This window comes from Ailuropoda melanoleuca, chromosome 8 (assembly GCF_002007445.2).
Source record: "Ailuropoda melanoleuca isolate Jingjing chromosome 8, ASM200744v2, whole genome shotgun sequence".
Taxonomy (NCBI): Eukaryota; Metazoa; Chordata; class Mammalia; order Carnivora; family Ursidae; genus Ailuropoda; species Ailuropoda melanoleuca.
Genome location: NC_048225.1, coordinates 123,460,536 through 123,476,550, shown reverse-complemented (window position 1 = coordinate 123,476,550; position 16,015 = coordinate 123,460,536). Strand labels below are relative to the sequence as shown.

At 50.0% G+C, this 16,015-nt stretch overlaps 1 protein-coding gene across 2 annotated transcripts; it reads left to right on the top strand.

Moving 5' to 3' along the window:
• Window positions 1–1,043: 1,043 nt before the first annotated feature.
• On the top strand, window positions 1,044–8,379 carry FCRLB (Fc receptor like B). Of its 2 annotated transcripts, none has more exons than XM_002920104.4 (6): window positions 1,044–3,823; window positions 4,137–4,157; window positions 4,494–4,748; window positions 6,018–6,284; window positions 6,961–7,239; window positions 7,788–8,379. In XM_002920104.4, exons 1-6 carry the CDS (start codon window positions 3,691–3,693, stop codon window positions 8,201–8,203), a joined length of 1,371 nt encoding a protein of 456 aa, XP_002920150.4. In that variant the 5' UTR covers window positions 1,044–3,690; the 3' UTR covers window positions 8,204–8,379. The 2 variants fall into 2 exon arrangements, with proteins under 2 accessions (XP_002920150.4, XP_034523147.1); XM_034667256.1 differs by having other exon boundaries at window positions 7,094–7,239; window positions 7,788–8,156.
• The last annotated feature ends 7,636 nt before the right edge of the window (window positions 8,380–16,015 follow it).

The following is a 16,015-nucleotide window of genomic DNA, read 5'->3' as shown; positions in this document are numbered from 1 at the left end:
GTATGTGAAAAGGTGCTCAACACCACCAGCCATCAGGGAAATGCAAATCAAAACCACCAGGAGATATCACTGCACACCTGTGAGAATGGCTAGCATCAAAAAGACAAGAAGCAGCAAGTGTTGCTGGTGAGGATGTGGAGGAAAGAGAGCCCTGTGCACTGCTGGTGGGAATGCAAACTGGTGTAGCCACTGTGCAAAACAGTACAGGGGTTCCTCAAAAAATTAAAAACAGAGCTGTCTTATGAGGGGCACCTGGGGTGGCACTGTGGGTTAAGCGGCCAACTCTTGATTTTGGCTCAGGTTATGATCTCACAGGCTTGTCGGGCTCTGCGCTCAGCGTAGAGCCTGCTTGAGATTCTTTCTCTCCCTCTCCCTCTGCCCCTCCCCGCTGCTCACTCTCTCTCTCAAATAAATAAATAAATCTTAAAAAAAAAAAAAAAAGGACTGGGTCACCTGAGTGGCTCAGATGGTTAAGCACCTGCCTTGGACTCAGGTCATGATCTCTGGGTCCTGGAATCGAGCCCCGCATCCAGCTCCCTGCTCAGCGAGAAGTCTGACTCTTCCTCCCTCTCTGCCCCTCTCCCCTTGTGCTTGCTCTCTCTCTCTCTTTCTCTCTCAAATGAATAAATAAAATCTTAAAAAAAAAAAAAGAACTATCTTATGAACAGGAATCCCACTTCTGGGTATATATTCAAAGGAAATGAAATCAGTATCTCGAAGAGATATCTGCACTCCCATGTTCGATGCAGCACTATTCACAATAGCCAAAGTATGGAAACAACCCAAATGCTAAATGTCCATCAAAAGATGAATGGATGAAGAAAATGTGAACCTTATGTGTGTATATGAAAATCCTGCCATTCACAACAGCATGGATGAACTTGGAAGACGTGCCGCTAAGCAAAATAAGCCAGTTACAGAAAGACAAACATTGCATGATCTCATTTACGTGTGGAATCTAAAATAGTCAGACTCAGAAGCAGAGAATAGAATGGTAATTGTCAGAGACTGGGAGAGAAAGAGAGAGAGAGAATGAGGAATTGCTTTATGAGACTATGGAGGCTGAGAAGTCCCATGATCTGGCATCTGCAAGCTGGAGACCCAGGAAAACTCAGTCTGAGTCCAAAGGTCCGAGAAGGAGGAAAGCTGTTGGTGTAAATCCCAGAATGAGGGCCAGAGAAGATGAGATGACATATCCCACCTCAATCATAGATGCGGGGGGAAAAAAGAGGGGTGGGCCAATTCCTCTTAACTCTGGCTTTTGTTCTAAAAGAGAAATCAATACCTAGAACACAATACCATTTATGTAAATCCATACCACGAGACGTTTCTCGCGGATAAACATTTGCATGTATACAAGCACATTTGGTAAGCCATGCAGTGGGAGCTCCTATGGAGCAGACGAAAAGGGCAGTGTGGACAGAGGTAAAAAAATAAACAATAGAACAAGAGAGGGCACCTGACAAGTCTGGGATGACGACCTGCCATGAGCAGCAGGGACAGAGAGCACATTTTGGAGTGAGATGGACAGAGATGGACATCTACTCGAATCCCAGCTCTATCACCTTGGTTACTAATAATCCTTCCTCAAAGGCCCCTTGTTGGAATTAACTGCAGGAATATGGTGTCTGCCGTGGGCTCGGGTGCTCCCGGCTCCAGCACTCACTGCGAGTGAGCTGGGGCCACCAGGGCAGCAGCAGCAACGGCACGGTCACCATCACTGAAAACATTTTAGTCATCTGAATTCTTAGCTTGTCCACAAATTATGTCATGATAGGCCTCCAAGAATTACTCAGGTAACGAGTGATAATTGCTACATTTCTCTGCATGGCAAAGGGGTGAAGAATTAGAAATTCTGCAGGGAAAAGCCTTGGATGGAGAAAAAGATCCAACTTGGGGAAAATGCAGCCCAGAAGAAAGCCCAGAATAAAGATATGTTGGGTGGGAGATTTTTCAAGCCAGATTCTGAGCAGTGTATGATAGGAACCGTCTGGATGAGTCTAGAGATTTTCAGGAAGACCATACGGCTCATGAATATTTGGTGTAATCAGGTTTCTTGTGGAATCTGGTGAAGAGGCTGAGATCTGTGTTCTGAGTCATAAGAAGCCAAAATAAGACTGCTTGTGCAGAGCAAGAGACTGCTGACAGGGGCATCGCGTTCTTACCGTAGAGGCGGTGGCCTGGGGCAGAAGTCAGTCAGTCTCCTGGGGCATGATGTGGGGAGGCCATGGATGATGTGAGGGGCCCACACAGGCCCTGGAGGAGGAGTCAGTCAGGGTGTGGGGAACCTGGCAGTATTGCCTAGCCCAGGCACCCCTAAAGCAGGCAGTTTATAAATCTCTGTTCCTACTATTTAGTTCCTCTCTCCCTCCTTCCCTCCTGAGCCCCTTATCAAGTACCTCCCTACTTTTCAGACCCATATGACTATCTGTCTTTTATCAAAACCTGCTGTCAAACGGGACCTGAAATGGCCAGCATACCTTAAATGACCAATCACATTTCCCCAAGAGGCATTTGCACTTTTAACAAAAACAGGCATATTAAGAGAAACTATGAGGGAATTCTCTGAGTGGCGCTTTGGCCACCAGCAAGCAAGAGGGGGGAGACTGTGTTTGAAAGAGTTGACAGCGTCTGATAGTCCTTTTCCTCCCTGCCAAAGTTCCAGAGGAAGGAGGTGCCCAGGACTATAAGAGCACGGTGAGGACAGGAGACGGTCCAAGGAGACATACAATCAGCTTGGAAAATTCATTAAGTATTTACATGAGAATTCAGGTTCCCCATTGCTTAGGGTATGATCACATGGCTCTCAAAGCACAGGAAGAAGAGCTGGGAGGTCAGATCTGAGAAGTCTCTGAGGGGCTGAGGCAGTGACTTCTCTGCCCCAGGTAAGGAGTCCTGGCACTGGGGCATGGCTGGGGGAGGCTTGCAGGGATGGTTAGAGGGAAGGAAGGCACAAGTGTGTGGAGATGCCATAGGGTAAGATCACTGGGGTGGGTAGAAAAAACTTTCTCATTTCTGAGGGCTTAAGTTTTAAGGAAAGGAGAAAAGGGGAAACACATTGCATTTCCCTTCTTAGCTGGAACTTTGGAAGACAGTGACACAGAAGGTGTTTGGCGAGTCATACCCTTCTGTCCACTCATCTGTGGGGGGTTCTGAGCTCTGGGTGCAGGGAGCCCAGTGCCAACCTCCCAAGGCCTTACTCCATCAGGGAGTGGGCAGAATAAAGGCCCCAGATAGACCTTGAAGACATGGGGAGGTATTTTCCTCAATTGAGGCTTACAGGGCCAATTGGAAGGTAGGGAGGAGGTGGGATAGGAGGGGGATGTCAATGGGAGCCTGAAGGGGCAGGGTCACCTGCCACCATCTGGGGTTCTATGTGGCTTTCTTGGGCTGCAGAGGGCATAGTCTCTTCTCTGCAAGCCTTCTCGACAGAGGTTGGGGCTGGCCTGAGATGTGAGGTGGCTTCAAGGGTGGTAGGTGGGATGGTGCCTGGTGCCTGGGACACCTGAGGGCTGACACTTATCCAGCCCGTGTCCTGTGGTCTCCAGTCCACCATCTTCAGGAATTAGGAATGGGTGGGAGAAGCAGCTATGTCCCCCAGGGCTCAGTGGTCAGCATTGGTCAGCCTTCCCAGCAGTAAAATAGAAACAATAATTGTATCTGTCTCTTTGGTTGCTGTGAGGATGAAACATGAATCACGACATGTTGTTAAAGAAAAAAGAGCAGCAGTTGAACAAAGTACTTAAAAATTTATTGCAGACATTGTCCTACGACCACTGCAGACGGACCGTCATGTGGGCGCTGACAGCCCTTCTGCTCCTGGGTGAGTCCTCAGGCCATCAACAGTGGCGCAAGGACTGGCTGTGGGGGAGAGTGAGGGCCAGGGCGTGTGCGTGTGTGTGTGTGTGTGTGTGTGTGTGTGTGTGTGTGTGTGTGTGTTAGGGGATATTCCTCGATTCCAAACAGCAGTTCACTATCTCTTTTTCGAGGATAAAGAGAAGGGGGCTTTCTCCGAGCCGGGGAAACTAAAAGCAGAAGAAAACCAGGTCTGGAGACCTGTGGAGTTTTTCCCCTGGTGAAGAGGTCCCTTACTTTCCTCTCATTCGCAACATTCTTCTCCAATTCTTGTTTTGCAGTTCCAAGCGGCGGGCGAGCTGGTGAGTCTTCCACATCCCTCAGCCCAGTTTTCCACAACTTCTACACCAACCCCCCCAGTGACCTGCTTGGGCACTCCCCACTTCCTGGCTGTTGTGAGATGGTGTCTCTTCCCACGTCTGCTCAATCCCTGTGACTCAGTTTGTCTGTAAGCACTTCGAAATGGGTACTGCTAGCTTGTAGTCCAGCGTGGTGTGTCCTGCCACGGGGAGGGTTCAGTCACGTGGCCTGGGTTCTGCAAACTGGAGTTGTCTCAGATTTGCCAACCTCAGACCACATTCTGGGCACCTTACCTTGATTCTCTTTCCCACATTGCCCCCTCTCACACACGCCCCCAGCTACCCTGGAGAAGCCCACACTGTCTCTACACCCGCCCTGGACCACAATCTTCAAGGGGGAGCGGGTAACGTTGCACTGTGATGGGTACCACCCTCCGCTGCTGGAGCTCCGGCCCATCAGTACTCTCTGGTACTTGGGCCACCTCCTTCTGCCCTCTCACAAGAAGAGCATCGAGGTGCAGACACCAGGGGTGTATCGATGCCAGACACGGGGAGCACCTGTCAGTGACCCCATCCACCTCTCTGTTTCCAACGGTGAGTGTTTGAGCATGGGGGGGGGGGGGGGGGGGCGCAGGAGGGTCCCTCTGCAGGCTGCTTGCGGCTGTGAGAATTACTCCTGAACGAACAGCGCGATGCTTCTCTGTGCTTCCCAGCAGTAAAATAGGGACAAAAATTGTATCTGTCTCTTTGGTTGTTGTGAAGATGAAACATGAATTATGACACGTTAAGGAAAAAAGAGAGCAGCAGTGGAACAAAGCACTTAAAAATTTATTGCAGACATACACATGTGTACGTAGGGGTCAATTCAGAAACTGACTTCCCAGAGTTACTTAAAGGGTTTCAAAGCAAGATAAGAAAATAGCAATAACTCATTCTTTAGAGTACAGGAGGGGCTACTTGGTGGGGAGTATTATGTCATCTTAGTCTGATGGGCCACAGTTTGTACTCAGAATTCAAAGATCATCACTTAGCATCTACATACACTTCATGTCTATACTCCATGGTTTGTTGTTTGGAAATTGATAGTTCAGGTAAGACACTGGCCATGAGAGTATGGTTACCGATTGCGGAATAGAGTAGTCTGTGGATTGTGACAGTTACTCGCAGAATTCTTTCTCAAAGTAAAACTCCTCAAATAGCATCCAGAACATATAAGCTTTGGCTATGATGGCAATGGTGATCGGGAAATCCGGGGTGCTGTGGCCGGTACCTAAGGCTGTCCTGCGAGGTTGGGGAAGTTTTCTGGAGGAGAAAAGGTCTAAGGCTAGACCTACAGGACAAGTGGGTCTCACCTAAAACAGGTTGGGGTAGGGGGCTCTTCTTGAGAGGTACAAAGTCCCTGGGCTCAGAGCAGGGCCAGTGCTCCCAACGTCTGTTGGACGTGGCTGGACTTAGACTGCATTAGGAGTGGGAGGTGGGGACAGTGAGGGAGACACTGAGCAGGGGAGAATACTGAGATGGTGCTGGAAAGGTAAACAGGGGCCAGGTGAAGAAGGCCCCTAGGGCATCCTCAGGAGTGTAAACTTGATTCTGATGGCCATTACTCTTTGATGAGGCTGGAACCTAGAACCAGGCATCTTGGCCTTCCTAATCCCTAACGAAAGAGAGGCCTTTGGCTTTCCTCTCCCCTCGCCTCCCAATGCATCCAGCTCTGAGGCTCCTGGGCGCCTGACTGCTGCGTAGTAAGTGGGGGAGGAGGAGAGCCACTGTGCAGGGAGGGGGAGCAGGGAGGCGGAGAAGAGTAGGAGACCCCCAGGGCTCAACTTCTCTTGGAGTCAGGCCGGTCTGTGGTGACTGTCATAGACTGGCTGATCCTGCAAGTGCCCTACGCGGCGGTGTTCGAGGGCGAGCCGCTGGTCATGCGCTGCCGCGGCTGGTACGACAAGGTGGTCTACAAGCTTCACTACTACCACGACGGCAAGGCGGTGCGCTACTTCCACTCCAGCGCCAACTACACGGTGCCGCAGGCGCGCGCCAGCGACAGCGGCCGCTACCAGTGCTCCGGCACCATGCGCATCCCGGTGGAGAGCGCGCCCATGTTCTCCTCCAAGGTGGCCGTGACCGTGCAAGGTGGGGGACACCTGGGGCCCGGGAGGGAGGCAAACGAGCGATGGGAAATTCTGGGACAGGAACCAAGCGGGGCAGGGAGGGCGGAGGTTCAAGTAGCTGCCGCGCCGCGGATTTCTCCCCTAGTCCACGTAAGCTTTCGCCTCTCCACCGCAGCGAAGCGTCCCTGATGCTCAGCCTGCGTGGGGACGAGTGTCCCTTCCCTCCCACACACCTCCAGCTCCTTGCTCCGGGTGGGAACTCCATATGGGGGAAGCTCTATCCAAGCCCCAGCCAGAAGGCGCGGCAGTGGCAGGGGTCGCTGTGCGAGTGGGGCGAGGGAACGGATCCGAGCACCCCGCGAGGCGGACGCAGCCACCCCCTCTAGGCCGGTGATCCAAACTGGGTGTCAGTTGGGATGTGACAGGAAGTGTCTGGCCCCGTCCCCCCTCCCCCCTGCAAGCTTTCCTTGTCCTTCGAGGCCTGGGCCCCCCGCCCCACACTTCAGAAGGCTTTCCTCCTTTTGCGCGCGCACACAAGTCTCCTCCCACCCCTTCTCGGTCCCCTGGTCCGCGAGGAGCCCTCAAGGGAAACCCGAAGGTCAGAGGGGTCGCGGGGCCGTGGACACGCTGGACCCGGTCCCCTGGGACCCCTGTGCCGGCCCACCGTGCACCCTCAGCCCCGGAACCCCTCTCCGCAGAGCTGTTCCCGGCGCCGGTGTTGAGGGTGACCGGCCGGGCGGAGGCCCGCGGCGGGGTGGCGGTGCGCTGCGAGACCCGCCTGCACCCGCAGAAGCGCGACACGCCGCTGCAGTTCGCCTTCTACAAGTACAGTCGTCCCGTGCGCCGCTTCGACTGGGGCGCCGAGTACACGGTCCGCGAGCCCGAGGTCGAGGAGCTTGAATCGTACTGGTGCGAGGCCGCTACCGCCACGCGGAGCGTCCGGAAACGCAGCCCCTGGCTGCAGCTCGCCGGGCGTGGTTAGTGACCTCAACCTCCCGGGACGTTTCCCCCCACCCATCTCACTCCCCACCCCCGGTGGGCAGCCCCGTCTCCTCCTCGGCCCCCGGAGTCTCCCTGTCGCCATCCGGCCCTCCCACTTCACCATCTCCGCCCTCCTCACTCCTCCCCCTCCCTTCTCTCCTCTCTACCCCACCTCCTCCGCCCTCTTCACCGCTTCCAACTCTTCCTCCTCCCCATCCTATCCCCTCCGCTCTTGTCACTCCTCCCCTCCTTCCCTTCTCTTCACCTCCTCCCCTCCGACCTCTCACCCCTCCCCTTTCCCCTCTCCCTCTCCTTTCCATCCCTCCCCCCCACCACCCCTCTTCCCTCGCTCCTCTCCACCTCTTCCCCTGCTCTCCTCTCCCATCCCCCTTCCTCCCTCCTTTCCACCCCATCCCCGCCTCTTCACTCCTCCCTCTCCCCTTCACTCCATCCCGTCCCTCCTTACTCCCCTCCGGCCCGTGTGGCCCGCTTCCTTCCCCCCCCCCACCGCAGGCTGTGAGACCGCTGTGTGTTGCGTTCACAGGTTCTCCGCTGGACTTGGCGTCCACCAGCGCCCCAATCCCACAGGCCGCAGCGTTGGCGCCGGGTAACCAGCCGCTGTCCTTCAGAAAGCCTCCGGTGTCCAGATCAGCCCTGTCGGTCACCTCCGTCCCGAACACCACCTCACTGGGGCTGCAGTTCCCCGCGGGCAGAGCCCCCACTGCTGGGCCACCGGCCTGCGCCCCGCCGACGCCCTTGGAACAATCCGCTGGAACCCTGAAACCCGACGTGGACCTTCTGCTTCAAGAAATGCAGCTGCTCAAGGGCCTTCTGAGCCGGGTGGTCCTGGAATTCAAGGAGCCACAGGCCTTCCCAGAGCACAAGGAAACGCTCGAGACCCCCACTTCCCGCTTCGCTGTGAGCCCGGGAACCCGGGAGACCACTGTTGTGGAGAGCTGAGGGGGCGGGGCTGCTGCTGTCCCCTCTCCAGCCTCCTCTGTCTCCAGTCTCCCCTGCTTCCCACCAGCAGAGACCTCCCGAAGCCATCTCTGCTCCCGTGCCTTTGTTTGGAGGCGGTGTTAAAGAAGGGCCATAAAGTGTGCTGGCTGATAAAGAAGGGCCATAAAGTGTGGTGGCTGACGATCTCAGTGTCACAGCGTCACAGCATACTTGAGCAGTCTGTAAGCCCGAGGCCTTTACTCTGATCGCTTCCTCCCCTAACAGGACTCCCCCTCTGTTACTTTCTACTTGGAGTTTTTGAAGTTTCTGTTTGCAAGGTTATTTAGTCACCCTTAGCTTTTCATAGATGCCCACCCAGTACACATTCCAGCACAGGCAACAGTTGGGTGTTTAAGATCATTGAGATAATGAGCCCTCTCGCTCCTCCTGTCCCAGTGTAGCTGGACAGACAGATGGGCCATGGCCAGGCTCACTTCAGCCATAACTTAAACTAGTGGTATTATTTGCATTCAGAAATTTCTTTGAAGAAGGTTTTAAAACAAATCCTTAAAATTCCAGAGTTTTGGTTTTTAGCATTTTTTTTTTACTTCCCTAAGAGTCACTTCAACCCTAACACACCTAGACGCACATGGCCTGATCCATATCCCATCCTGCATGGTGACTTTACTGTTACTTGAAGGAAAAAAGCAAGGCACTGTGTCAATTGTGATCTCAGGGATATGTTCACTCCAAGCCCCATTTTCATGAGTCCCCATCTGCCTGCTAGAGCCATTCGTTCTCTGCAGGGCTGGTGTGACTTGGTCCCAGAAGGTCATTGGGTCCATACCTTTCATCAAGCAAGCAGCACTGTTAAGGCTAAGAACTGATCACAACTCTGCTCTCCCATCTTTCACTTCTACTTGAACTTGTCACAAACCAATTTCCCCTTTCTTTTTGAGTGCTCAACCAGAATGACATCAACATCCTTCATCCTTCAACCAGAATAACATGCTTCGTCACCATGTTATTACAAAATCACTGAAATTATAGGGGGAGAGAGGCAGGCAGGTACACACATAAATTACAATGCAATGTGATAAGTGCTCTCTGAAACACTAGAGGAATTCAGAGAAGGAAGCAGAATCTTGAAAGAAGAGTAAGAATTCAAGTGGAGACATGAAAAAGGTTGAGAGTAGGGTGTGTAGGCTGTGGAAACAAACACATGGAGGCTTGAAAGATCTTAGTGTGTTTGTAGAGCTGCAAATAATTGACAGTGGTTGGGGAATTGTGTGTGTTTCTGTGTGTGGGGGGGCGAATTTTAGGGCCAAGGTGACAAGAGATGAACATGGAGAAGGAAAAGGGGGATCAGAACCTGAAAGTCTTGTTAGGAAGTCCTTCAACCTGTTGGATACTTGGGATGGGTATTTGGAAGCTTTCTTTACTGAAGGCATCAAGCCTTATTGGAGGAGATGCCAATTTAAAATCAGAAAAGAAGAATCAATTAAACTGATCTCCATGGACACTTGCTTATTCCTGAGAAGGCATCTCCAGGCCCCTATGATCCAGTCCTGGGTTCTGATTTATAAGAATCTCTGTGGCTCTGATTTCAAGCTTTCTAATGCAAGCTCATCTCTCTTCTCAGAACTCTCCTAGAGTATGACTTCCCTGGCTAACCCCACGCTACTCCAGGGACGAGCATCCTTCCTCCTTCTGATTTTGTTTCCCCGAAGTTTCTGCCATCTCTGAATTAGACAGGAAGTAACCAGTTTTAGTGCCAAAAAGCTTAGTAATCAAAGGATCTCAAGTCAAAAAACCCCCCAAAACAAGGAAAACAGTTGATTATTTTTCAAGAGAGAAAAAAAGTGAAATAGCCCCTCACAAGAGAGCTGGTGCAACAGTATGTCCTTCTCTCGCATCCTGTTGGCAGCCACAATACCCTCCCTCCTGTCCTGCCACCCACCTGCCTTTTGCACCAGAGATGTGGGAGATGGGGAAGAACAAGACTTAAGCGTGAGAATGGAAATAATTCATGATGCAACTTTGTGTGTGTGTGTGTGTGTGTGTGTCTTGCCAGGGGCAGGAGGGATTGACTCATAAGCCCTCTAGAACACTGTTTTAAGCCCCCAGCTCTCATAGATCATCCCCTACAACACCTGTTAATGATATTCAGGAAGGCCTACACTACGAAAATGGCAGGAAATATCAGACAGGCAATTTATTGGCCATGCCCTTCTGGGGGAAAAGAATGACCTTGTCCAGCTTCCAGTTGAAGTTCCAACCTGCATTTAGGGAAACAGAAGCCTGACTAGCNGACCTTGTCCAGCTTCCAGTTGAAGTTCCAACCTGCATTTAGGGAAACAGAAGGCTGACTAGCCCAGGCTGCCCAAGAAGAGCTTAGAGCTCATTCCAAAGCAGCAAGGATGGCAGCAAAATGCTAGAGAAGCCTGGGGAGGAAGTTGCTTCTCTCTGGTTCTCTGATCAGTTCCATGCCTCAGACTCAGGTCTCCGACCCTAAACCAGATTCCAGACAAGGAACCCAAAGGTCTGCTATCGGAGAGCAGAGAGGATCCTGGCAGGTTGTTCCATTTGGATCTCAGCCTCCCTGAGTCTTGTTTCTTATCTCGTCTTAACTCTGTGGAAAGAGGAAACTCTTTGGGTTCTCCACTGATGAATTTTACCCTAAGAGGCTGAATCAAATCCTCCTGTTAAAGTCCTGGCCTATGGAGCCCATTCACCCTATACTGCAGTCACACTGACCACTTGTTCTCTCCCCAATATGCCAGCCCCTTCCCCACCTCTGTGCCTTGGCATAGACTCTTGCCTCAGCTCCGATAGGGGGCTGCTCAGGTCTTCTGAAGCCAAGTGTCCTCTTTTGCAGAACGAGGGAAATAAGAGTAACCTTACAGGGAGAGACAGACAGGTAAATAGATTCTTTCATTACTAGATATTTTAAGATAGAGGATGCTAAGATGCTTAGAAGCACAGAGGAGGGACACTAAGCCCAAAGTAGGGGTTCACAAATCGTTTCCTGGAGAGATGACATCTGCCAGTCCCTGTTGACAGAGTATTAGATAGATTCTAAACTTTTACTGTTTTACATTATGCTCCAGTGAATATCCTTATCCCTATATCTTTATTTTTTAAAAGATTTATTTATTTATTTATTTATTTGAGAGAGAGAGAGAACATGAGGGGAAGGACAGAGGGAGAGGAAGAGAGAATGGAGAGGAAGAGAGAATCCTCAAGCAGACTCCCCAGTGAGTGCAGAGCCCTATACAGCTTGATCCAATGACCCTGAGATCATGAAGTGTCGGAGGCTTAACCGACTGAGCCACCCAGGCACCCCACCCCTATATCTTTACGCATGTCTTTGAATATATCTGTGGGATAAACTCCTAGAAGCAGAATTGCTGGATTTTATATTGTATTTTAATAGGTGTTGTCAAATTATCCCCTAAAGAGATTGAAACAATTTGAACTTCCACTAGATATGTATGAGAGAGCTTGTCTCTCCTACCCTAGTCAAGAGAGCACACCATCATGTATTTATTTCTTAATTAGACCCAGAGAACCTCTTAACTCTTTATCCACTGTTCAGCGTTCCCATTGGACCCTGAGCCATTACTAACCTAGAGTCATGTGGGGGCCTAGCAGTAAGGTCCCTCTGGAGTCAATGCCCTTCTTTGTAATGCTGCCCCACCCATCTTCTGAATTACTTGCTAGCTGGTCCGTAGTTAACTAAGGGAAATGCACTCCTGACCGTACTTACATATTAAGTGCAGACTTTCTGCCAAGTAGAGGATTATTTCCAACATATACTACAGTTAGCCCACATTGGTTTAGCTCACTCCCCAGTCATTACACCTGAAAAGACAATTGCTTTCAATGCTTGACATCCTCCTCATAATAAAAGGTCTCATATAATTGTATGTCCCTGATCCAGCTAACATCTAAGGCAAAAGAATAGGCGTAATACACTTTTGCCTTTTTCAGTTCAAAGGAGACAATCCTATTGCAGCGATGTGGGGGATGACCATTCTCCCCCTCTCTTAAAAGAAACACGCTCCTGAAGTACCATGTTAAGCTGTAATAGCCAAGCTAAACGGCTTTGCACCGAGAGGCAGAAGAGTGTAGAGGTTTAGAACCCCGGCTCAGGAGTCCAGACTTGGTTTCAAATGTAATTTGAAATGGTTTTGTTATAACTTGTATTCACTGCACAGAACAAATCTAATTCCTGGTTTCAACCATCCCTAATTCTTGGAGTTCCTTCTCCATCCTGGCTTTTCTGAGCACACGCCCAGCTGCTCTATATCTGTTTTAAAATGTGGGACCCACAACTGATTACAGTTCCTTAAGGGGGGGTGTGTCTGGGGAGAATAAGGCAGGAAGGCAGGATTTTATTTTTATTTTTTACAATCAAGCAATTGCACTCGTGACGGGATGTCTAAAGTGATATCTCATGATACAACAGACGTGAAATTCTGAAACCAGATAGCACATGCACAATTTACAGAGGAAACGGTGGAGGATCTGTTCCCTGACTTCTGGACGCTGCAGTCACATCAAGGAGATTAAAAGGGGAAGAGAGAGGATGTGTAAAGCGATTCTTTTGCCATGATGTGAATTCCCATCACAACTCTTCCTCATAGGCTCCCCAGGTCTCCCCCAAGCCTAAGGAAGAAGATGCCCATGGGGTCACCCAGGGAGGTCTAAAATATGTTCAGTTGGGAGACACAGGGAACTGGGCCTGACTCACACCTGAGAAAGTTCAGGTGAGCTGTGGCTCTAGCATAGACCCAAGGGAAACATCCTAATGAGAAAGATAGGGGGAGAGGATGGGAAACGGGGAGGGGAGGGGGGAGGGAGACCAGTCAAGCTCCTTCTCCAAATCAGGACCTCAGCTGGGTAAGCAGGAGGACAAAGATTTATCTTTGAATTGAGATTGGGGTCTGATTAACATGGAGGACTGGGCATTCTAATTTATAAATTAGAACTATGCTTGTGAACTAAAGTCATTATAGGACTATCAATTATCAAGAGAAGCAGAAAAATCCTGAGTTGTCTCAACCCTTAGTGTACACGTGAATCACCTGCACGTGCAGGTGGGGCCTGAGATCCAGCGTTTCTAAGAAGCTCCCAATGGATGCGGCTACTGCTGGGAGTGCTGGGAGCAGGGAAAGATTGCCCCATGGAATAAATTTTAAATGGATTATGAAAAGATTAAAAAGCTGCATTTTGATTACACTACAAATTGTGCTTTCAACATACAAGTTGTCCACCTTATTTAATTAAAAAAAATTTTAAGATTTTTAAAAATTTATTTCATTTGAGAGAGTGGGAGTAACAGAGAGAGAGAGAGAGCACACAAGCAGGGGCAGAAGGAGAGGGAGAAGCAGGCTCCCTGCTGAGCAGGTAGCCCTGATGTGGGGCTTGATCCCAGGGCCCCCAGATCATAACCTGAGCCAGGGCCCCGGGGATCATGACCTGAGCTAAACGCTTAACCAATTGAGCCACCCAGGCACCCCCACCTTTTTAGATTTTTTAAGCATAGCCTCACAAGGGATTATACTGTCTTTATTTTTAGAAAGTCACGGTTGGGGCGCCTGGGTGGCTCAGTCCTTAAGCGTCTGCCTGTGGCTCAGGGTGTGATCCTGGAGTCCTCGGATCGAGGCCCACATCAGGCTTCTCTGCTGGAAGCCTGCTTCTTCCTCTCCCACTCCCCTGCTTGTGTTCTCTCTCTTGCTGGCTGTCTCTCTGTCAAATAAATAAATAAAATCTAAAAATAAATAAATAAAAATAAAAAGTCATGGTATATAGGAAAATGTTCAAGTGTACTTTCAGGTGCCCCCTTCCCAGTCCCTCGGTGCTTACAGACGTCACTGGCATCTAATAATTTGGTGCGTGCTCTTTCAGGCTTTAAAAAAAAAGTATATTGTCATATCAATCAGCATTCAGTTTTGGAGAACAGAATCCACTCTAGCTGGATTAAGTAGGAAGGAATTTATTGCATAGTATTTAGATGCCTACAGAGCAGTTGGGAGAGATAAATAGATTCTAGCTTGAGTTTTCAGCGAAGCCTCCCCGTATCAGGCCACTATGGGAGATGTTGCCCCTTCCACGATCAGAAAATCACCAGTCAAGGACCACTCAGACATAGCTGTGATCGGAGAAACAGCCATGATAGAAAGAAGCTATGATTTCTGGGGCACCGGGATGGAACCTGGTCTGCTATAATCCAAGAAATGGATGTTCAGGGCCCTGCCTCTGAGCCCCACTGAGCTAGCTCTCGGATGCTGGGATCTCTGCCGTGGCTGCTGCAGAAAACCCAAAAGCCTCTGCACCCTGTTTCCAGAAGGAACAGAAGTGACAGAAGCACAGCCTCTTCAATTCACTTTCCACATGTTGTCCAAAGGCTTCTGAGTGGCCAGACCTCTGCTGGGCCCCACACCTGGTGGCGAGGGAGGCTCTGTCCCTTCCAGCTTTCCAGGCTCTGCAGCTCAGAAAGGCACTTGAGAAGATAGTGGACTGAAGGCTGACCCCATGCCCAGAGACGGTAAAGGGCAGAGTCTTCCAATTTACCGCTGTCAGGAACCTAGAGATTTAGTCCAACTTGATGATTCTAGAGACCCGGAGACTAAAGGACTTGTTAGTGGTGGGGTAGAAACAGACACAGGGTTTCGGGTGGAGAAGGATAGTAGCTCTTCCAGGGCTGATTTCGTCCAAACTCATTAAGCTTACTGCCTGCAAACCCACCTGTGGGATTGTTTCCATCTAAGGCGTACTTCTTTATCCCTCAATTTATATTTGTGTGGTTCATTTGGGGGTCCGAATTGCAGAACCTTATGCTTATCTCTTTTGAATTTTGTCTTTGTTACTTCCTAAGACCATTTTGGATCCCAGCGTAGTTCCTCTGGGCTGTAACACACACAAATTAAGTAAGCAGGCCTTCAGTACCCTAATCCAAATCAATCCACGACGACAACAACAGAAAGCTCTATCAAACAGATGAAAGAAACTTAGGTGAGGGCTCTCTCTCCCTAGGAATCTCCTTGATCCATTTCTGTCCCTTCCGGTACAATCGTTTAACCAGCTACCAACTTCAACCCAGGACTCAATTGTTCTGACATCTAACCTATATTTCTGCCCTTGTCCACAGGAGATGTGTCCAAAAGCCTGGAGAAGTACAGATCTGGTGTGTGAGCCGTCCCCTTCATCTGCCGATGCAGTCATTCCTTCAGGGAAAGAACAGGCTAGCCGAGCAAGACTAATCTGGGTAAGCTCATGCTGGCCCCTAGTGGACATTGCTGCTGCTGCTTTGAAATTGAGGCACAAGGGACATCTAACATACAGCTTCAGGTATACAGCGGAACGATTCAGTATTTCTATGTTTTGTGAAATGATCACCTCAGTAAGTCTAGTTAACACCCATCACCACACATAGTTACAGAATTTTTTTCTTGTGATGAGAACTTTTAAGATCTACTCTCTTAGCCACGGTTAAGTATGCAGTACAGTTTTATTAACTATAGGCACCACGCCCACCACATGATTAATTATACTTAATAACCATGCTGTCTATGGCTAATAACACTGTGCTTAATATAGATGCTTATTTCTGTAAGTGTTTATCAGTCGTTGCTGCAGGAATGTGCTCTCGAATATTGTTTTGGATTGGAGGCAATCTTACTGGTTTGATGGCCTAAAGGTATAGGCGGAGATGGAGGTCTATCCACTCAGTGCCCGGCCCGGCTGCTAAGGGATTCTGAGACCCTCTGGGATAGGGGGCTGTGGAATCATGAGGTCTCCACAGGGGCTGCAACTCTATGTGGCTGC